General features: G+C 50.9%; 10 protein-coding genes across 10 annotated transcripts; 4 read left to right on the plus strand and 6 right to left on the minus strand.

Moving 5' to 3' along the window:
• Nucleotides 1-721: 721 nt before the first annotated feature.
• Nucleotides 722-2744, plus strand: EDD37DRAFT_670900 (hexose transporter; the record flags this gene model as incomplete). The annotated part of the gene is made up of 8 exons (XM_062819382.1): nucleotides 722-799; nucleotides 860-885; nucleotides 953-1308; nucleotides 1370-1744; nucleotides 1798-1877; nucleotides 1928-2069; nucleotides 2148-2328; nucleotides 2383-2744. 8 exons carry the CDS (start codon nucleotides 722-724, stop codon nucleotides 2672-2674), a joined length of 1530 nt encoding a protein of 509 aa, XP_062674968.1. The 3' UTR covers nucleotides 2675-2744.
• Nucleotides 2745-6034: 3290 nt separating this feature from the next.
• On the minus strand, nucleotides 6035-7587 carry EDD37DRAFT_616026 (general substrate transporter; the record flags this gene model as incomplete). The annotated part of the gene is made up of 3 exons (XM_062815645.1): nucleotides 6035-6505; nucleotides 6562-6761; nucleotides 6811-7587. Coding segments are annotated over 3 exons (1323 nt in total), but the record flags the coding sequence as incomplete, so codon positions are not given.
• A 45-nt stretch (nucleotides 7588-7632) lies between these two features.
• EDD37DRAFT_36368 (Inosine/uridine-preferring nucleoside hydrolase domain-containing protein) lies at nucleotides 7633-9211 on the plus strand. Its single transcript, XM_062811891.1, has one exon. It carries the CDS (start codon nucleotides 8116-8118, stop codon nucleotides 9070-9072), a length of 957 nt encoding a protein of 318 aa, XP_062674970.1. The 5' UTR covers nucleotides 7633-8115; the 3' UTR covers nucleotides 9073-9211.
• Nucleotides 9212-9642: 431 nt separating this feature from the next.
• Nucleotides 9643-11070, minus strand: EDD37DRAFT_36355 (major facilitator superfamily domain-containing protein). The gene has a single exon (XM_062811888.1). The coding sequence runs from the start codon at nucleotides 11005-11007 to the stop codon at nucleotides 9679-9681; it is 1329 nt and encodes a 442-aa protein (XP_062674971.1). The 5' UTR covers nucleotides 11008-11070; the 3' UTR covers nucleotides 9643-9678.
• A 399-nt stretch (nucleotides 11071-11469) lies between these two features.
• On the plus strand, nucleotides 11470-13093 carry EDD37DRAFT_36393 (uncharacterized protein). The gene has a single exon (XM_062811896.1). The coding sequence runs from the start codon at nucleotides 11657-11659 to the stop codon at nucleotides 12827-12829; it is 1173 nt and encodes a 390-aa protein (XP_062674972.1). The 5' UTR covers nucleotides 11470-11656; the 3' UTR covers nucleotides 12830-13093.
• Nucleotides 13094-13148: 55 nt separating this feature from the next.
• Nucleotides 13149-14948, minus strand: EDD37DRAFT_559422 (malate dehydrogenase; the record flags this gene model as incomplete). Its single annotated transcript, XM_062813791.1, has 2 exons — nucleotides 13149-13848; nucleotides 13909-14948. 2 exons carry the CDS (start codon nucleotides 14946-14948, stop codon nucleotides 13149-13151), a joined length of 1740 nt encoding a protein of 579 aa, XP_062674973.1.
• Nucleotides 14949-15293: 345 nt separating this feature from the next.
• On the minus strand, nucleotides 15294-16816 carry EDD37DRAFT_36404 (uncharacterized protein). Its single transcript, XM_062811898.1, has one exon. It carries the CDS (start codon nucleotides 16588-16590, stop codon nucleotides 15532-15534), a length of 1059 nt encoding a protein of 352 aa, XP_062674974.1. The 5' UTR covers nucleotides 16591-16816; the 3' UTR covers nucleotides 15294-15531.
• Nucleotide 16817: 1 nt separating this feature from the next.
• Nucleotides 16818-18643, plus strand: EDD37DRAFT_36435 (thioredoxin reductase). Its single transcript, XM_062811904.1, has one exon. The coding sequence runs from the start codon at nucleotides 17203-17205 to the stop codon at nucleotides 18277-18279; it is 1077 nt and encodes a 358-aa protein (XP_062674975.1). The 5' UTR covers nucleotides 16818-17202; the 3' UTR covers nucleotides 18280-18643.
• On the minus strand, nucleotides 18382-20051 carry EDD37DRAFT_36410 (uncharacterized protein). The gene is made up of 2 exons (XM_062811900.1): nucleotides 19381-20051; nucleotides 18382-19324 (listed from the first exon to the last, which is right to left on the minus strand). Exons 1-2 carry the CDS (start codon nucleotides 19888-19890, stop codon nucleotides 18485-18487), a joined length of 1350 nt encoding a protein of 449 aa, XP_062674976.1. The 5' UTR covers nucleotides 19891-20051; the 3' UTR covers nucleotides 18382-18484.
• A 381-nt stretch (nucleotides 20052-20432) lies between these two features.
• Nucleotides 20433-20982, minus strand: EDD37DRAFT_603998 (uncharacterized protein; the record flags this gene model as incomplete). Its single annotated transcript, XM_062814698.1, has 2 exons — nucleotides 20433-20906; nucleotides 20968-20982. 2 exons carry the CDS (start codon nucleotides 20980-20982, stop codon nucleotides 20433-20435), a joined length of 489 nt encoding a protein of 162 aa, XP_062674977.1.
• Between the last annotated feature and the right edge of the window lie 1012 nt (nucleotides 20983-21994).

A 21994-nucleotide genomic window follows, 5' to 3' on the forward strand; every position in this document is an offset into this window, starting at 1 on the left:
CAATCACCAAGGAATTCACCATTTCCAAAGGTGTAGACTCCTTATCAAGCCTCTCGACCTTGTGGGATTAAGCCATTCACCTAGTGCGAGGTTTCAAGCCGTTTCTTGGTGTCGCTGCTTGGTGATGGTCAGGCACTAGTGCTAGCCAGCCGGGCGACGGACACAGATCCTTATCTTTTAGCTAGATGGCTGTGAGATAAGCAGGCACAGGACAGCCCGCCTCACCGGCTTTCAGGTCTACTCTCTCGTTGTCTGGCCTGTTAGCCCCAATATGGCTAACCGCCGATATGCAGATCTTCAGCAGCGAATCTGGTTCCAGGGCGACAGTCCTCCTGTGTTGTTTCCTGCACGCCACATGTACCTTCCTCCACTGCTCACCAACCTGTCTGTACCCGCCCTGAGCAAGCGTTGGCACCTCTACAATAGAGCCAGTCGAGGCCTTAGCAGCCGAGGCCGACTCGCGACCAACCGGAGATCCACGCGAGATAGAGGAAGCCTTACAATCGAAGTCGGTTCATTGGTTTGGTCCGACGATATCAATGTCTGGGCTTTATAGGTTGGTGAGAAGTACAAAGATGACCTTCCTGCATGTAGGGTTTGAAGAACGCCTTCCACAACTAAGTGCAATTGTACTTTGCTTTCCCAGACGGCGCATTTGGCAGACTCCTCCAGACTTACTGCATAGAGCAGACGAAGGGCTTTTGACCATCTCTGCACAGCCATGGCTTTCCTGAAAGCTGGCTCAAGTTCCACGGTGAACTTGGCCTTACTTTTGTGGTGCTCCAGCATCTTGTCCACTGTACGTTGATAATGATTGAGCAAATGCCGGAACAAGACTGACGGACAATTCATCGTACAGGTACTTGGCTACGATGCTTCTGTTATGTGAGTGAGGCACAAATGTCCTTTGGTGGAGTGATGTACCATCCTGCTTTCTGACCTTATCTCAAAGGTCCGGTTTGAACATCCTGCCGTCGTACACTGACTATTTTCACTTGAATACTGCGACTTTTGCTCTTCAATCCTCCATTGGATGGGCCGGTACAGCAGCTGCCGGAATCTTCTACGGTCAAATCACGGACTGGCTGGGACGAAAGAAGGCTATGTGGATGAGTGCCGTCATCACACTCGTCGGCGTCATCTTGCAAGCAGCAGCACAAAATGTCGGCATGTTCATGACGGCTCGTTTCATTGTTGGCCTGGGGAATGGTGCAGTTTACCTCTGTGGACCGGTCTACCTTGCCGAGACTTTGACACTGGAATGGCGAGGAGTTGGTCTAGGAATCTTCATGGCATTCTTTTATGTCGGTATGCTATGCAGTTCATGAGCTTCGAAGCCAAGCACATTCTTTTGACAATGACCTTGCAGGTGGTTTGCTCGCAGCGGGTATCACATACGGCACCGCAAGTATGTCATCTACATGGGCATGGCGGCTGCCTTCGGCTCTGCAGGGTGTCTTGACAATCATCTCTGTGGTGGTGTTGCCGTTACTCCCTGAGAGTCCTCGATGGCTCATATATCGTGGTCGCCATGAAGAAGCTCTTTCCATCATCGCAGCGACCTATGCTAACGGCAACCGAGAAAATCCTGTTGTCCTTACTACGTACAAGGAGATTTGCGACACACTTGAGCATGAAGTGGATGACGGTCAACACCTGAGTCCATTTGAACTTCTGAAGGGCAAACAAAATTTGAGAAGATTGATGCTGTGTGTCTCCGTCGCTGTTATCACTATGGTCTCAGGTCTGACACTCCTGATGCTCGAACATGATAGGTAGTCGCTGACTGCTAAGCAGGAAACAACATCATCAGTTTCTACCTGGGAATCATGCTGGACAACGCCGGGATCACGAACACAACAACTCAACTGCAGATCGTAGGCTTCACAAGCAGTTTGACGTGAGGTCGTTCACTGACTTATAGCAGAACATCATTTTGAATGCGTGGTGTCTCTTATGTGCGCTCGCGGGCACTTTTTCTCTCGATAAAGCGGGACGAAAGCCTCTGGCCATTGCATCGTGTGTGGCCATGACAATTTTCATCTTCCTCGTGGGAGCTTTGACAAAAGGCGAGTGCATTTTTCCAGTTCTCCAGGAGCAATCATGATAAAACGTGGAGCATGCTAACAACCAGTCCCCAATTACAGTCTATGGATCGAGTAGTAATCAATCCGGGATATACGGTACTGTTGCCCTCATCTTCCTGTTCCAAGGTGCATACAGTGTGGCCTGGACTCCCTTGGCCATGCTTTATCCTCCAGAGGTGCTCAACTACTCGGTCCGCTCGAGCGGTATGGGTGTATATACATTCTTGACGAATGGATTTGGGTAAGAGTCAAGACAATCTTGGCTTATGGGAACCACTTTGCTGAACTATTCCAGGTTGATGGTGACCATGTCCTTCCCGTATGCTCTTGATGCCATTGGCTGGAAGACCTACATGATCAATGGAGCATGGGACGTTCTCCAGATCGTGTTCGTTGCCGTTTTCTGGGTCGAAACTAAAGGCAGGACCTTGGAAGAGATTGATGCAATCTTTGGAGCCTCGCACATTATGGGCGTACCACAGCTTCGAGAAGTGATGGAAGGCGTTGAACCTGGTCTCACTCTTCGCGACGGGAAGGAGGTTGTGGCTGCCGAGACCTCACTCACAGCAAGTCCAAGCAAAGTGTGAAACAACAAGTGCGATTAACCAGATTATGTCGAGCCTGGTGGGAATTACTAGCATTTCGTGGAGTTCAGACTAGTATATTACAGTAAGTAAGTACATACAGTATACACTGGCACTTAATATGATTTTCTGGATTCGAAATTTCAATGTCGTCTCACTTCACTTTCACAACGATATATCTATGGAGTATTCTATTATAATATACAGTATGGTCATCCGCTGCCAGAGTTATCGTGAGCAATTCATTCATACTTGACTCCAACCCGAATTTCTGCAATAGCCGTTATGGTACTTGAAGTCATTCTCGGCCTTCCTATAAATACAGTATCATGGACGTCGTATCCCTCTTTATCCGCGAACATGCCTTTCCGGACCGGAAACACTTGAGGAACGCCCTCCTAAACACGATCGACCATTTTCCCTTGCCGCAATCAGTGTTAATTCACCGCAGTCCCCAAACAGTCTTCGGCACCCCTCTATTTATCCAAGTACAATGAACATTCGCGTTCTCAGCACCGCAGATGCCTAGGTTGCCGTAACGATCCTTGACGAAGATTCTTGAATAGCCAGCACCTGAAACGACCTCAATCTCAGCCTGCGCTGCGATAGCCAGTGGGGTCAAGGATCGAGATGAGGTCTCCATGGTGAGAAGAATTGAACTGCATCTACATATAGCGATCAGCCGCTCACTTTTACTGTTCTAGGCACTCACAAGAATCATTAGCGACTGGACGGGACCTACCGTGTCCATCCCATCCCTAGACGTACTGAGTCTCGACCTTGCGAAGCTCCGGTGACCTTACAAACATCTCATCTCGAGTCATTTCCAAACTTTCACCTACTTTTCACCTCGACCTCCGAGTCGTGAACCTTATCTCGCCATCCCAAACGCACGACGCCGACTCAGGCTCACGACCTCATCGCGACCGCACAAAGCTCTTTTTTTGGACCTCCCGTTGTCATGTACCTCCACCTCACAATTCAAACTTCTTCACGATTTGGAGTGATAAAATCATACTGCACTCGTATATACCAAGCAATTTGGACGTTTCCTATATAGAAATGCTCGTTATCGCTCGCTCTCTTAAACGATATAAGTATTTCATGGTGTTTCGGGCACCACATAGTGATAACTACTAGAAGTGTGCCCAGTACTATTTAGTATCGATGATATACAGTACTAGTAGTACTATATTATTACTTGTAGTACTGTAGTACTTATGTACTATAGGATTGCCTAAATCAGTACACCTCGTTTCAGTATATTTATTACAGTAGATATAAATTGGTATAGTGCCACTACAGCTCGAGCTAGAACCGTGTTACTTAACTATAATATTGAATACTACTAGTAGTACTCTAAAATAACGCGAGCCCGCGTACAGAACGATTTGCTTCATACTATAGTACTATATAGTATACTACTACTAGGTAAGTACTAGTATATAGCTATTCGCAGCTCTGGTTATGCTCCGTCTACTTCGTAAGTACTAGTTGTAAGAGCTTCTAGCAGTGATGTAGAAAGTCTAACTGGCGGGTTATGCATATGTACTGTAATATACTTATTCGGATTGCTGTCTTCGGGGTGCCTACCAGTACATGGTGAAACGCAGAAGTACCAGTAGTACTTAGTAGTACTATATACATTCATACATAGTACATAGTATACTAGTAGTAGCAGTAGTACATAGTAGTAATAGGGCTACTAGGTGGCCGAAGCGTTTCGTTAACTGCCGATTAGTACGATGAGGCAGCGGTGGCGGGCTCGTGAGCTGATACTAGTACTAATACCTCAAGGAAAAGATCCAACTGACAGGTACTGTGATTCCCAAAATCGAGAAGACCAGAACCATGATTTTCCAGCCTCGTTGTCTGCGATGCAGTCGAAGTGTGGTCCAGAGCAGGGATTTAGTCCTTTTCGTGCATTCTGCAAACAGCACAACCACATGGAACGTCCGAGGACTGTTTCGAAACTGACGACAAGAGGTAAAGGAGCAACATTGCAAACTACAGTAGTATTTCCCGCGGCTGTCCAGAAGAATTCGAAATTCTTCGCTTCGAAACATTGGCCTTGTCCCTATTTTGGCAGCGAGAAGTCGAGCAAGCGTAGCATTAGGAATACCATGGAGAGGAAAGCGTCGATCATGCATGACCGAGGGTAACCGCGGCAACGAGCTGTCAGAGAAAGATGCGGGGTTTCCGGTGCGCCTTTCGCGGTGGCAGCCTCCGGTCAGCGGCTGCGATACATCGAGACATGCGCAGCCGTTGTCGGGATCCTCAAAACATGGCAGCTGCTGGAAGACAGACATCTCAGCATCGATGCCAGTGTTTCGTCCAGATTGTGTGCGACTCGTGTTTTGGCATTCCACCATTCCGCCGCAAGTCGTATGAGGTGAGGAGCGCATGCTTACCACGTTGGGGTGGCTTGAGGACTCTGAGTGTTCGATCAGAAAGATTGCAGTCGTGGGGAGCGCCGTGAGCATTACCAAGTGGTACCTCATGGAGCAGTGCAGGTCCAGAAGGATGAGGTCCAAATTATCGGCTTGGGCCTTATTGCAATCTTCTGGTGCGGGAGGATACTAGTAGTCGCTTCGTACTAGTATTTCGAAAGCTCCTAGGAGTCTTTGTTGCATGGGGTGTCCGAGGCACTTCCAATATACAGTACTAGTATCTTTATGACCATTGGCCCCACGGCCTTTAGACAGGGTCAGGCAAATTCAGGGTCACCATCATGTACTTAGTACATACTAGTAATAGTCGAGGTAGTGAGGTACTGTGATGTATCTTGTAACATTTTCAAAAGCGTTCCAGGAATTGGAGGCCATCCCAATCGATAAGCAGGAAAACGCGTCGAAAGAGCTGTTGAGTAGCGGGTAGACATTGTTCTTGACCGTAAGTGGAAACTCGGAAAGGGTTGTGAGGTGAGAAAGATTTGAGGCTTCGATTGTGAGTGAGTTCGAGGGGGCCGGATTCTGCGACGGAGTCCGAGGTTCGTGACTTTGATGTGAAGGAAAGTGTATATATCGATCGACTCATTAACATCACTGTCTATCGGGGTATAGTCTAAACCTATATTTAAGGGCCTATTAGTAGAGATCCGTTATTGAAGTATTAAACACGCTATGTATTGATAAGTACTGTAGTACTACTAGTATTCGAGACGTGTTATATATATAATACTGTACTATTGATCGCATACGGATATGAAACGCAGTATCTGAACTTTCTCAATAGCCTTGAATGGGTGATACAGCTCTAATCAATCGCAAACATATATATGAAACAAGTGAAACATATGTAAAGTCATAACCTATGTAAGTACGATGAAGTCCCGACATCAAGAACTTGAAGTTTCGGTAAATGCTAAAATCTATCTAAGTGTATTCCAGTATATATTCCAGCACTATGTATGTATACTAGTATAGTAAGTACTACTTTGCAGGTCTGATTGCGCGAATGCGCAGATACTAACACCAGTCGTGTATAAATTACTGTATACCAGACTGATATTGTGTCCTCCGAGTATGCCGTACTTCCGATACTGACAATATACTGGATTCCATCATCCCACGGGCGTTTTGCCCCGACGCCCACACATGCTCCATACTAGTATTCCATATTCCGTGTTTCGTTATCGTTAGATGCATGCCTACAATTCGTCCCGCCATGGGATGGTCCTCGAGGAACATCTGGACCTCGGTGAGATGCTTTCGGAACTTGCGAGGCGCTACCTTGTGCTCGAACATCTCGTCAATCTCGGCAGGAGTTCGACGAGCAATCTCTGGGAGGCACCACCATCCGATAATCCAGGAGATGATACCAGTGGCTCCGAAGCTAGCAGTGGAGTCAGCTTGACGCTGTCTTATGCCGGCATTAGGATGTCAACTTACAAGTATCCTGTGCGCACACTCCAAACCTTCAACATAAGCGGGACCGTGTAGTTGAAAGTCAGGCCGAGACAGAACGATCCCATCAAGGCAACCGAGGCGGTTCGGGATCGAAGTCGTTGGGAGGGAATCTCGGCCACATAAGAATATGCAATACTGGCACCACCAATGACTCCATAGTTGGACACACATGCGAAAAACACCTGGTATGAATGTCAGTAACGGTTATCGTGGGTGATCGGCTCCACTTACAAGAGCGCTACCAAGGGACGATTCCGTGGAGTCGAAAGATCCGAGGATACCAATGGCCAAGATCGCTATGGCACCAGATCCAAAGAGACCTAATGTGAGCCAACGACGACCCCACTGGTCTGATATCACAGAGGTCGTGGCGACACCAGCCAGTTGACAAACAGCGAGAATAATGGTCACCGTGAAGGGCGCGGCATTCCCAGCCAGTTCGAAGAAATACGTTGCGTAGTTGTTTGTGACACTCTGGCCGCAGAGTTGTTGCATCGCCTTTGGCCAGAATGCAACGAACAGTCGCCAGAAGTTGGTACCCTTGAAGATCTGAATGAGTTGATGTTTATCCTCGGCCATGACGAGGTCCTCGTGCTGAACCGTAGCAACCATGATTGACAGCTCATGCTTCGTGTCGTAACCGGGGACACCTTTGTGGGTTGTGGCAAGCACCTTTTCCGCCTGGTTGATTCGACCTTTTTGGACGAGCCACCAAGGACTTTCTGGAAGAAAGACGTTGATGATGAGCAAGACACCCAGCATGCTCCATTGCGTGTAGATGGGGATCTTGAAGTTGTATGGATCCGAGATGGACAATTGTCGCAGAGCCAACGGCGCGAAGATCTGTGCAATGACATACCAAATCATGTACGAGGTGGTGAGGAGGCCCCGGATCGGGGTTGGTGATTGCTCAGCGATGTACATGGGATAAGTGGCTTGCATCATGCCGAGGCCAGCTCCTGCGATGAGTTTGGCAAAGAGCCAGTACAGCCAGTTGGACGCAGCCGACTCGAGTGCGACAGACTTGATGAGAGAGTCAGTGATTGACCGAGTCAAGATCGAAGAGGAAAGGGCCAGAACTTACGATTACGAGTGCAAGCCAAGTAATGTGCATGGCGACCTTGCGACCCAAGCGATCGGTAGCCATCTGAAGGAAGCCCACGCCCACGAGTTGACCAGTCGAGAGCATACCACCCCATAGGGGAACATAGGCACCACGCGCGGGACCTGTATGGGGATCTATGGGCGGGTCATTCCTTGGCTGGGGGCACCAAGCTTTAATGAGCGGTGCCCATCCAAGTATAGGGACTCGGAGAAGCCAGTGGGATAATGCCATGTTGCCGACGATCCGACGACTTCAACCACATTTACTTCCCACTGCACAGTAGAAAAGGCTGAAGAGAGCTACGAAGAAACTCCTAATCCAATGTAGATGACGGCACCCAAGAGAAGACAACAAACTCATCAAGTCTAAGATACAACACGTCGTTGTCCTCACCACCTCTTTTCCTCAGTACAGTGCTTGACCTTCCCAACATGGCACCAACGCGTATCATTCTCGACACCGACTTGTCCATGGGCGCGGGCGCGGACGTCGACGATGGCTTTGCCCTCGCCCTCGCCCATGCCGACCCAGACATCCAGCTCGACTTGATCACCACCGTCAATGGCAATACTGACGTCGAGAGCGCGACCATCCTGACCGGCGTCCTTCTCAACCGACTGGGTATCAAAGACACGCCCCTCGTCCGTGGTTCAGCCACGCCCATCATCCATACCGACCTGAAACGCACACCAGCCGACAAAGTCGTCGCCCTACGAGAGTCCGCACGATCTCCCAACCCAGGCTACGCTCCCGTGGCTATCGTCGAGCACATCATGGCCAATCCAGGCGAGATCACCGTCGTGGCCATCGGACCTCTCACCAACATCGCCATCGCCCTACTACTCGAACCACGCATCAAGTCGGCCATCAAGGAGCTCGTCATCATGGGCGGCATCTTCTTGGGGACCATGTACTCTCGCGCCAAGCCCGGCGAGTTCAACGTCTTTTCGGACCCCGAGGCTGCGCGCACCGTCTTGCGCTCCGGCATTCCCCAGCGCTGGATCGGCCTTGATTGCACTCTGCAAGTGCGACTACGCATGGCGGATGCCGAAGCACTCAAGAAATCAACCTCGAGTTTTGCCCAATTCGCCGGAGATGCCACCATTACTTACATCGACTACCAGGCTGTCCGCTTCCCTGGCAGACCCAAGACCGACTCAATCCCCATGCACGACCCGCTGGCTGTGGCCGTCGTGTCGAAACCCGACCTGTGCGAGTACAAGGACATGGCTGTCTCGATCATCACTGGTGACGGTGAAGCGCGAGGTGTTATGATTGCGGATCGTCTGGAAACTCCCAACCCACCAACTCCTAATTGTCGAGTTGCCGTCGGTGTCAATGCTGAGGGGTTCCGATCGCATTTCTTGTCGCTGATCGAAACGCTATGAGTGCGGGATTGCTGGTTCCATCCCTCGGCCGGGGCTGGGCAAGCTCTTTCTAGGCTTAGGGAATGACGGGAAGACAGCGGTTTGACCCTGTGCTGCGCGCCCTTTACGGGGCCAAATTGCAAGATGGAATGGCATCGCATGCATCAAAGCCGTGCACAAAGGCTAAGAGTGCTGTGATGCTAAGCAGTCTGGTTACGCTGGGATGTCAGCCACGTTTCCGTGCTTTCGGAGCCTGTTTCAGACCAGACAAACCTGCTGGTCAGGGTAGTCCCAAAGGCGATGAAGTACGATTTCCTTTGTCGGTCCAACCAGGATACGGTAGCCCGTCACCATGCGCACGTAGCCAAGGAAAATGCACTCCGATTTGCGGAGGTCGAGTCGTCAGACAAAGTGATAAGTACCAAGCCTGTGCAGCTGCAGACGCGAGCAAGGCTGGAGAGGAGGAGGCCGCAAGGGAGCAATGTGTCTTGTTGTCCAGAACAGGGCCACTGCTGGTACTTGCTGGTAAGGCATCTGCAATGGGACCCATACTAGTAGTCCGGCCAATACGATAGGGGCTGCTCCGAAAAGCCCCCAAAAGCTATCAAAAGCAAGAACGCTAGAAATTCATGCTCCCTGCCACTTTCTCCAATTGCATTTGGTTGCGATGAGGGTGCCGGCGCTGAGAAGCAGACAAACTCCAGTGAAAATCACGACCGGTTTGTACATTCCATGCCCATACCCAGCCGTGCCAGAAGATGCTCTCAGCAGGCCGGCGCTTATCGGACCAGCCAACACATTTCCCACGCCTTTTCCGAAGCAAAAGAGGCCAAACATGGCTTGATGGGCGGAAGGTTCGGCGTCAATCGCAGAGACCATTCTCGCCCACATGGCCGTATAGCCTGCGCCAAAGAAGCCATACAATAGTGAAAAGATGATTAACGGAGGTAAGGAGCGCGCAAGACCCCATGTACTGAGGGTCGCAGTAGCTGCAACCGTGAGGGAGACTGTCATGAGAGTATTGAGCGACAGTCTCTTGTCGGAAAGATAGCCAAATGTCCACTGTCCCGCAACTTGTGAAATACTCATGACTGTGAGCAGTAATGCTCCGTTTGATACACTGAGACCACCCGCCGTTGCGTAAGATGGGAGATAAAGCGAAGGGAAGAAATAAGCCAATCCCATCAAGAGGTTGCTAAGACTGTAGATCCAGAACAGTGGCTTCCCGAGGAACCTCCAACTTGTTCGCAGGCTCCTATTAGCTTGCGGTCCAAGTCGGCCCCGAAGCAAAGGAATCAAAGGTCCTGTCAGCACGACAAGCGCCACGGCCACAGCCCTGAGTGTGGTTCGATACCCGAACCTGGTCAGCAGCGCCTGCAGTATCAATGGCATGACAGCACCTGATGCCCCAGATGCGCCGCACAAGAACCCGTACGCCATTCCTCTCCTTCTCACCCAGAATTCATCCACCATGGTCAAGATCGGATAGTAGAAAATGATGAAGCCTATGCCGTACATAACTCCTTGGGTTAGTATGAGGGTCGACAACCGGTTCGCGAAGCTTCCCGCAATCAATCCAACAATGCACAGCGGCCATCCCACCAGTATCATCTGTGTCCGGTAGTTTGAGAAACGCCTCACCAGAGGCACAGACAAGGGAGCTCCGAGATATGAGATCCCTGATGCGATCGTGCCGACCACGGAGATATAACGATTGCCCTTGAATTCGGGGAGGCTAGAGTAGTAGTTCTGGAAGACGCCAAAAGAGAGTGGAAAGCCCCAGAGCAGAGCTTCAAAGACGAATGCTACGAGTAGGAGCCGCCATGCTGCGACACCACCATCCGTTGGAGGGAGACTGGATGCCTCAAGCTCCGCGGTGACATAGCCATCATCGAGCTCGAGGGCTTCGGAGGGCTGCCGTGTGTCAACGGAAGGCGAGACCTCTTCTGAAGCCATTGCTCGGACGGTGACCCTGTAGAGATGAAGTGAAGTGAAGTTCTCATGCGGCGTGAAGACGACTTTAAACGTCGCGGTGACGTCCACACAACCTCGGTAGTCGGAACCGACAAAAGGCCGGGAAGAAACCTACCTGGTTGGACTGCCTCTTGACTACTTACAACATACTCTGCGGCAAGTCATCCTTTCCCGTCACGATAGTAGCAGACGCTGCCAGTCAAATTGCACGAGGTGACCCGTCACCTCTTGTGTTCGTTGGTTGAAGCACGTAATGTGAACCCGGCGAGCAACAACTCCTTGAAGTGACTTCATCACCGGACATTTGCCCATTGTGGCAGGTCCGGTGGAGACCTCATGGAGTCTTCGTTAGCCCAGTTCTGCCTCACGCCCGGGGTCAGGATCGACCGGTAGGTGTCTTCCTGTCTCAGGAAAATCCGGAGAAACACCTGAAAATATGCGGAGATGATGGTAAGTCTGGAGTTGCATCAGCCGGTCTCGGCAGATATTTCAGAATGCTTCCTGACTGGTCCCCTCAACGACGTGTCCATACGCAGGACAATCATGAGAAGTATATATACCCACAGTCCGTCGAGAATAATGGCTGCACTACCTCCAGGGTCTGCTCATTCGCTTCTATCCATCAGGCAAAATGAGGCTCTTGCAACAGTACTCACTCCTGTTCTCCTTACCGCTTTTCTTCACCTCGACCGCAGCCACTCCAGTTTGGCAGAACGATTCAACAGCCGCAATCACTTACTTCAACAACAACACCGTCTTCCAGTCACCACCCAACTACACCGTTCCAGGGACATTGTACGCCCGCACAGTCCAACTCCCTGACCTGTCTCTGCTTGCGACCTGGGAGAACTACTCACCAGAGCCTCCACCAGTCTACTTCCCAATCTTCCGCTCCACCGACTATGGTGCATCATGGGCCGAGCTCTCCCGCGTACAGGACACCTCCGGCAACAACTATGGCCTACGGTACCAGCCCTTCCTGTACGTCCTGCCGCATGACTGGTCAAACTGGAAAGCAGGCACGATCTTTCTGGCGGGAAGTTCGATCCCCACGGATCTCAACTCCACGGATATCCAGCTGTACGTCTCAACCGACAGCGGTCTCTCATGGTCATTCGTCAGTAGTATCGCCAAGGGCGGCGAAGCAGTTCCAGACAATGGCCTGACTCCGGTTTGGGAACCATTCCTCATGCTGTACAACGACATGTTAATCGCCTATTACTCCGACCAGCGCGACCCTGCTCACGGGCAGAAACTCGTGCACCAAACAACCAGCGATGGTATGACTTGGAGCGAAGTTGTCACCGACGTCGCATACGCGAATTACACTTCGAGACCGGGCATGCCTGTCGTCGCCCACATCGCGTCTGCGGAGAAGTATATCATGACGTACGAGTATGGAGGAGGGCCAGTCGACGGAGTTCTGCCTGTGAACTACACCTTTCCAGTCTTCTACAAGATCAGCAGCGACCCGATCGCGTTCGGCGCAGTGGAAGGCCAGCCGATTGTGACCGCAGGTGGAACAGTACCCGCAAGCAGTCCGTACGTGATCTGGGATGAGAAGGAAAATATGCTCATCGTCAGCTGCGGGACGCTGAGCGATGTCTTTGTCAACAAGGCCGAGGGCGATGTGGGAGCATGGGAAAGCCGGGCTACGGGTGAGAGGGTAAGCTACACGAGGAGTCTGAGGATCGTTCACGACCAACTTTGGGACAGAGGATTGTTGCTTGCTGGCGGAGGTTTATTGCCGCCTAGTGAGAACAACAGCGTCACAGTCGGCGTGATCAATATCGATGCATGGTAGTCGCTGTCTCCTATACTCAAAAGTATCCAGAAGAGACAGGTATCAGCCATGGAGGAATTAAGTTTCTGAACATGCAGTATCCCTCGTATTATTTGCCCCCCAAGAAAGCAGCATCTATCGCATTTCCCACCTAGTTGAGCAACTGAGAAGTGCTCGAAGGCGGCTGCGGAAGCACGAAAACCCTCAACGCCGCGCGTCTTGCTAGTCAATTCTATCCCTGCCCTTCCATCCCTGTATTCTCACAAGGACGGAGCCAGAGGATTCCCAATACCTTGGACTCGGATCTTAGGCTGTAACGGACCCGCCACATGGAATCTGATCATGCTTTCTGATATGGCCGGTACACTGGATCCCACATCTGAGCCTTGATCCACTCCTCCAGATCCTCATCATTATCCACAGGAATATTATCCGTCTGTGCGAGGCCTTCTTTCACGGCCGTCTTGATCACAGCTGCCGCGATCTTGACGCTCACTGGTCTGGCTTCGTCCACGTCGGGGCAGAGTCCTTTACTCGGATCCTTGAAGATGGGCGCTTCTTTGGCGAGTGCCTCGGTCGCGGCGACAAGCATTTTGTCTGTCACGAGTTTTGTCCGAGAAAGAACACCTCCTAGTCCGATGCCGGGGAAGCACACCGAATTGTTGCACTCGGCGACTTCAACTTTCTTGCCATTATGCTTGACTGGCGGGAATGGTGATCCTGTCGCGACTAAAGCCTTTCCGTCGGTCCATTTGATGAGATCTTCGGGTTTGGCTTCGTGAAGGCGCGTTGGGTTGCTGAGAGGAAAGATTATTGGCCTCTCCACATGTTTGGCCATCTCCCTGACGACGTCTTCAGTGAAGGCACCTGGCTTGGTGGATGTGCCTATCAGGATGTGCGGTTTCACTTCCGAGATTATGGCCTGTAAGGATTTGGTGTCCTTTTCTTCCCATTCGGATGACTTTCGAGCAAACGGTTTTTGGGCAATGGTAAGCTTGTCACCCATTGAGTCGACCAGTAGCCCAGGTTTATCGACGCACCTATAGTAAACAAGTGTCAGTAGAAAGCGTGGTGGTCAACAAGTCGTGGTGAAGACCTACCATATCTGGCCCACCACCTCGTCTTTGCTTTTTCCTGCCTCGGTGGCGATAGCGGCTTGGATTTGCTCAGCGATACCTGTTCCAGCTGACCCAGCGCCGAAAACGACCGTCCTTATATCCTTCAAGTCGACCTTGGCAACACTTAAAGCGGCCATGATCGAAGCCAAAGTGACACAGCCGGTACCTTGAATGTCGTCGTTGAAAACTGCTGTTTGGTCTCGGTATCTATCGAGGAGTCTCCTTGCATTGGTCAGACCAAAATCTTCGAAGTGTATGTATGCTTTCGGATAGAGCTTCTTCGCGGCCTTGACGAATCTTTCGACGAAATCATCGTACGATTCTCCACGATGACGTTTGAAGCGGTGGCCGAGATACAGAGGATCGTTGAGGAGCTTTTCATTGTCGGTACCCACGTCGAGGACAACGGGAAGAGTCCTATCGGGATGTATGCCGGCACAGATCGTCATGAGGGCCAGTTTAGCAACACTGATCAGAATTCCGCCAATTCCTTGGTCACCTATCCCAAGAATCTCCTCTCCGTCACTAACAACGATGTAATCAACACCACCGTCGGCCTCGCCTTCCCTCACGAACTTGCTCAGTCGCTCCTCGACTTCATCCGGATGCTTGATGCTTAAAAAGCAGCCGTCGGGTCTGCGGAATATGCGGGAGTAGTTTTCGATGGCATCACCTTCGGTGGGGGTGTAGATTATACTGAACATCTCTTTGATGTGGTCCAGGATTAGTCTATAGTAGAGGACGGTATTTTGTTCAGCCATGCTGGTCATGAATGTGTTCTTGGACAAGTCATCGCCTTGGTTGCTGTATTGTTGATAGGCTCGTTCGACCTGATCATCCAGATGCTGGATATTGGTTGGCAGCAGACCTTTAAGGTCAAAATCAAGACGTTCTTGTGCCGTGAAGCATGTGCCTTTGTTGTAGAAAGGATTGTCAAGAAGCAGCCGTCCATGAAGAGGCACCTTGAGTGGGCCATGGTTGGCCAGTGGTAAGTCATCGTACTTTCCTTTGCTGGTGGCCATCCCAGCTGATGGTGGCTTGAGAGCAGTCCAACCAAATAGTTGTGGTGCTGAACAAATCGATGGACGTAGTGACTGGGATTTTAGACTTCTCAAGGCAAAACGGACCATTTCCAGATGTGAGCAATCATGTCAAGCCGCCAAGCTGCCGATCGAGCAATATACCCCAGCGTGGAATGAATTCAAGAAGCGTGGGATGGTTTTGTTGAGGTGAAGATATGGTGATACACCTCCCCGCTTACGTCATGGGAAAGCAGAAGCTCCATAATCCACCATCAACATCCTGCCCTTCCGGATACTGCACCCCAGTCTTCTTTTGGATTGTAAACCCCTCCGGATCACTCGTCTCGACTAAGAGGAGCTCGATACTGTTTGAAACCGAGCAGTCGTTGAGGTTGTCTAGGTGACATGCTGTGCTCCTGGCTGTTCTTGGAGACTACGCCTGCGACCCGGCAAGGGCTACAGTTCCGATAAATCACCAGATGACGCGATATGAAAACATGTCGACATGGCGACAGTCAGGACGGGTCCTTGATTTTGTGCCGCATAGCTCCATCACTGGGAACAAGTGCAGACTCTGCCCCTTTCACGATCGAACTTCGCGAAAATGTTCTTGAGCCATCATATTCAGCACCATGGTTGCCTCTCCTAGGGATGTGACAGTCTCGGCGTCGTCGTCAACAGCATGATCTTTGTGCAGCAAAGTTGAGACTTCATCCCGTTTCAGCAGCAAAGCATTCAATTCTGCTTCCTTGGCTCCAACATAATCTTTAGAAAAGTCATCACCAATGTGAATCCACATCAGTTTTCTAAAGTCAAGTGTCAAGTCAAGATTCTGCCTCATAGCCTCGACAGTAGATCTTTGAGAAGGCTCCGTTGACGCTATGTATAGAGCGTCTGCTCGCGCGATTGGCATCATAGGTAACATGGAATGTTTGGCAGAGCGCCAGATTCTGGCGTCTGGCTTCTCATGGCCAGATTCGTAACTTGTCCAGAGGAAGTCGAAGTCATTTCGAGGATTGTAGAAGCCTTCAAAGACCATGGCCTGCATCGGGTCGCTGCGAGCTGACGCCCTCGCGTGCATGCTCCTTACATCAAAGCGAACAGGCTCTGAAGGCCCTATTTGAAGTCCAAGGTCTTGCAGCACCAGTCGGACACGAGGATCTGAATTTGTGACGACCCCAGTTAGGACAAGCGGACCGCCAGGCTGCTCGTATCGATTCTTCAAAGCACGAATACTTTGTAAAAAGGGTTGAACATCGGGGTATAGCTTGTATGCAGCGCCAGATGAGAAATGATGGTAGAGCTTAGTCCCCAGCTCCCCAGGTATCTTATCCTGGCCAACGAGGTCACCGAAAGCTTGATTCACGACCTTTGTCCACCACTCCTCAGGACCTTCGAGCTGCCCCTTGCCGTAGTTCGGGTATTCAGCGTTGTAGTGCTTGAAGGAAGACCTGAAGGCCTTGTCCAGCTCGGCAGGGTCCAAACTACCACGCACACCACATTCTTGGGCAACTCTGATGTACTGCTTGGAGATGGGCTCGCGGAACTTGTAGATTGTTCCCAAAGCGTCCAACGAGATCACGAAGGCAGGCACCATCCTTGGATTGAACAAAGCATGCACGATATCTCTGATTTTCCCCATCTCCTCCGCGACAAGTCTTGGAGCCTCTCGCTCGGACTCGGTCAAGAAGTCTTTTTGGAAGTTGATGCTGTAATCATTGAGGTGCGAGTGCGTGATTTTGTTTCAATATTGGTGACACGAGCATTGCAGTCCCCCTTTCATGGTGCAGTGCCCCTTGCGTTTACCTAAGCAGCCCGAGAGGTTCACCATTTCACTAAGTTAGTGGTTGTGCGAGTTGAGTTGGTGCGCGGCGAGGGTCCCTGAATTCAACCCCACCAATAAAAGTAACTCGGCCTATTTCAATTTACTGTATTTCGAATCCTCCAGCTGCACGATTTGTCAAAGCCCTTCAATTGTGCTGGGCAAATGCTGCTGCCGTCCCTCAACTGACATTGCTTTTCTTCTGCTGCGTATATAACAAGTCTGCGGCCTGCGTCCCCTCGAGCCCTAAACACTCGACTTACACAGACCCATCCCGTCCGACCCGCCAAACTGTTTTCCTCAGCTTTTCGCCGACGCGCAGCCCAGCTTCCTCTTCGTTCCACCTTCAGTCTCTCGGTGGCCGCTACATCAATCTTCCAGCAGAAGCCACAGTCGCCAGCGGTAGCCAAGTTCTCTTCCGCGACCAGCGCCATGGCGCCTCCTCACACCAAAGTCGCCATCATAGGCTCTGGGCCCGCCGCCCACACAGCAGCAATTTACCTTTCCCGCGCAGAACTAAAACCGGTCATGTATGAGGGCATGCTGGCAGGAGGTACCGCGGCGGGAGGTCAGCTCACGACAACGACAGACGTTGAGAACTTTCCAGGCTTCGCGAAAGGCATCGGCGGCATGGAACTTATGGATGAGATGAAGGCGCAGTCTCAGAGATTTGGCACAGAAATAATCTCCGAGACGATAACCCGAGTAGACCTCAAGTCAAAACCGTTCCGAATGTGGCGAGAATATGAGGACAGCGAGACCGACGAACCAGCCCACACATCCGACGCAGTCATCATTGCCACAGGTGCCAACGCGCGGAGGCTAGATCTACCAGGCGAAGAGACATACTGGCAAAACGGCATCTCCGCATGTGCAGTCTGCGACGGCGCCGTACCTATATTCCGCAACAAGCCCCTAGTAGTCATCGGTGGAGGTGACTCCGCAGCAGAGGAAGCCATGTTCCTAACAAAATACGGCTCGCACGTCACGGTATTGGTACGGAAAGAGAAACTGCGCGCATCCAAGACCATGGCAAACAGACTCCTCACAAATCCTAAAGTCACGGTGAAGTTCAACCACGTAGCCACAGAAGTCCAAGGTGAGAACAAGCCCAGAGGACTCATGACACACCTGAAGATCAAGAACGTGGCCACCAATGAAGAGGAAGTGATGGAAGCCAACGGGCTCTTCTACGCTGTCGGCCACGACCCCGCCACGGCGATTTTCAAGGGTCAAATCGAAACGGACGAAGACGGATATATCGCGACGAAACCTGGCACAAGCTACACTAGCGTTCCGGGTGTCTTTGCGGCAGGCGATGTCCAGGACAAGAGATACCGACAGGCCATCACCAGCGCGGGAAGTGGATGTATAGCAGCGCTCGAGGCCGAGAAGTACCTTGCAGACCTCGAGGACGATGAACCCAATATCGAGAAGGAGAACCAGGCCAAGAAGCCTGAAGTCAATGGCGACGCGGCTCCCGAGTATCGGTCGAACCCGTTGTTGTAGAATTCCTGTGATACAGAGATATACAGATGAATAAACTCTAGATCACCCACAACCAATATATGTATTGGCTGGGCCGAGGCTCCAAGATATACGAACAGAAATGTTATCTACATCTTCTTTTGGGGGGATTCGTGACTAAGTCCAGCGCCAATCGCTATGCGCAAAGGACGTAACATAATACAAGTAGTACAGTCGAGGACCTCCATTACCACCTCCTCAAATACCATGTAAACGCACTGCTGGTGGTATATTCGTTGTAAGGTGTCGGCACCTCAGCCAGACCTGGTCTTGCGACAGGATGTCTCAGATAGACGGCTGCGCAGATTTTGTGGCTGACTTCCAGATACCGAGGGATGAAGGCGAATGCGCTCATAAAGTCTCGAGGCACCCAGGGGGTAGCGTAGGGTTTTGACTCGTCCACGGGATTCTCATTCATTGTGCGCAAGGCAGATAAGAGCTCATTGTAGTCGTTGTCTGACAGGCTGGTCTCTTGTATGGTAGTCTGCGGCTGTGATTCTGGCTCGGTAGCCGCATCAGCCGTCTCTGCGCTCTCAGAAGAAGTAGCTGCGTCCTTCGCGGAGGGCAGAGATGTTGCACCCGCTACCTGGTTCTCCCGCCTGATGTTCAGCTGCTGCTGGATCTCTGCGAACTGTGCTTCTGCGTCGTTCTTGGGCATCGTAGACGACTTGGATTTCGAGAGCAGGCGTCGGACCGCCTTGGAGAATGCTCTTAGGTTCTGTTTTCCTTTCGCTCCCAGGTCCTTTTTGTTCTGTCCCAGAATAGACTTGGCTTGTGTTTGAAGCGCCTTGAGCACCTCTCGGGGATCTTGGTCGACGTCAATATCCTCTTCTACTTCTGTTTTAGATTCTTGTTCCACCTCTTCTGACGTGGTCTCCGCGGCCTCCGCATCGGTATTCTCTGCATCCTCCTCTGCAACAGCTTTGGCTTTCTCGACGACTTTCGGTGCGCCTGTGGCGTACATGACACGTTCTGGTACGACTTGGAACATGTCTCCAGGGTTCAATAGGTAGCCGGGATATCGCATCTGTGATGTTTGAGTCAGTTCCGGCGCACCAAGCTGATCGCTTGGATGTTACTCACTTCTTTTCCGTTGACTTTGACTGCTCCGTGAACGACGAATTGTCTGGCCTGACGGGCACTGCTTGCAAACAATGCCCGGAAGATGGCAGTGTCCAATCTTCGTTCCAACGGAGCATAAGTCATCTGCATATAGGGTATTCGCTTTCGCTCGGGATCATGTCTAGGCTCTTTTCCCCGTGTGCGCCTGGTGATTTGCTTTTCTTCTACTCCTGATCCTCGGCCAGCCGATTCAAGAGAGCCGTCGTTTATCGCGAGGTAGTCGGCATTCATTGGAATCACACTTCGGATGCGTCTGTCAAACATTCGCACCCACTGCTTCTCTCGTACTTGTTCGCCATGATAGCTGCGTGTCAAGGCTTTGGCAGTCCATTTCGTCTTGAAGAAGTTGGGGTATGCCGATACGGGCTGTGATCGTGAAAGGTTGTAGAGATTGTATTTGCTCCAACTCTGCCGTATTTGGGGACTTCTTTTGGGCGAGTACTTGAGCCGTGTTGTGGCTCTATTGCGCATTGTGGATTGGGCAAATGATGAGACTCTTGGTGGTGAATTAGTCGTGCATTGAGGGATTGAGATATTTTAGATGATCCGGCGCGCAGCTTGTCAAATCTGCGGATGCGGACCTACACTTTTCCGCGGTTCTTGGCGGCAATCAGTAAAGACAGAGTACAAAGTCTACCCCAACTCCAGATGAGACTTGGATACCCAAAGTGTGCTGCTCTATAACGACCTCATCGATTTTGGCGAGGATGATTCACGGCGCCTTCACCGCAACATCACTAGGAGAAGGAAGTCCGAAGGAAGATTCAAAAACAGATACAGCTCCTATATCTGCTGCAATAATATCGTTAGAGTGTCGATTGCATAAACCTGGCTTGCTTGTTTAGTTGGAACATATCTAGCTGTACTCCGATCATCCATAGCATGCTGGCGTTGTCATCAATCGCTCCAATCGAAGGTCTTCAATTGCTTCTTGCTTCGTTCTGAGGCTGACGTTGGGCTTCCCCAGTTGAACTCATCGGGAGCCGCTCGTGGAGCAACCAAAGAGTCCTTCACTAGGCCGTCCTCGTCCGACAAATTTGGTGAGTCGACCAGATTGGCGAATCTGTCGTCAATTCAGCTTGCGGTTTGTTTGCGTCCTGGTGAACAGTATTCAAGGGTTCCTCGATGGATTTGGTGGTCCCGGAAGGAGCAGACTTATCGCTGGAGACATCGGAAACCATCTTCGCATTACTCGACGTGGGTGCAAGAGGAAACAAGTCGGGGTCATTCTCAGGATCAGAAACTTCCCCTGGGCGAGATTGGTCAAGTCTCCTGAGTATAGCCCGAGCTTTGGTCAGAACCTTGTGTTCTTTGTCGGCTCGAGCCCGTTCCGCGCGGGTGTTGTCGCTTTCGGCCGCGATAGCTGATACCTGGACATCACTGAGTGAGATGACGATGCGAGACGTTAAAAGCTCGGAGATACACTTGAGGAGACACTTTTCGCCAGCCAGGACGGCGATATCATCCACCAGAGTCTTCAAGGCTACCTGTATACCATTTAGTTCCACACAAGTCCCCAGCGTTGACGACTGGCAGCTGGCCACGTACCTTGTAATAGGCCATCATTTCCGTCGATAGCCTCGGAACATGCGACGCGATCCATATCTGGCATACTAGGCCCAACTTCGACGCCGCAAAGCTGTGGTGGCTGTGCATGACCCGGGGCCGGACTGGAACATACGAGAATAACTTGCCTACATGGGCAGTCATTTTCCGTTCTATAGTGGCGGGAGAGATTGTGTTGTAACATCCTTGAAGCCTACGCAAGATGGCGCCTAATCTGTCAGGTTCTCAGCATGCACAGATACAGCACATGATTAAAACACTACAAAGAAGAGACAGGTGAACTCGTCTGAAATACCAACCCAAGTATTTGCAGTGCCTTAACATTCAACTTCATTCCCTCTTCTCCAAAGCTTTGCTCAAGGCAAATGACACAATGATGAAAAGGAATTTCGAGCCAAAAAATGCGCGAGTAAGAGCCCCGAAGGACACTTAACAGAAATCCCTACTCCGATGTGCAATGGAGTGGCATCTCTGTAGTCAGGCATCTTCTTGAGCATGCCGACTCCCACAAGGTAAGTATGAAGAAAAGGGAAGAAGAGGTTGTGAGAAGAAGACGAGATATAAATACCCGGAGAATTGCTGCCAAGAAATCTGAAAGTCGAGGCAAGCTAAACCTATTTAGAAGTAGGTCAATATATCCATCATAGCTTAGTGTCGAGTAAAGGTCGAGCAAGGCTTCACCACACCCTCCTACCTATTCGGTATCTTTTGCGATTGATGTATTAAAGTCTCTCAAAACTGCTCAACAATCTCCCTTCCAGTATCCTTGCCTCCTAAACCGACTTGATCACAAGTTTCAACATGGTTTAGTGCTTGGAGAGACGAGTGCGTTCCGCGCTGCTCGGCGATACTCCCTTCCAGTATCTGACCTCTTATTCTCCTCTACCATGTTACTGAGTTCAAGTCGGAGAGACGAGGTCGAATGCAGACAGTTGTAGAAAAAATTCTTGTGGGGTTTCTCAGCCTTGCGAGGTCTGAGTTTTTGCTGGCCTCATTTTTTGGTCTTCGC

The sequence above is a fragment of the Exophiala viscosa genome, assembly GCF_022695815.1.
Source record: "Exophiala viscosa unplaced genomic scaffold EDD37scaffold_1, whole genome shotgun sequence".
NCBI lineage: Eukaryota > Fungi > Ascomycota > Eurotiomycetes > Chaetothyriales > Herpotrichiellaceae > Exophiala > Exophiala viscosa.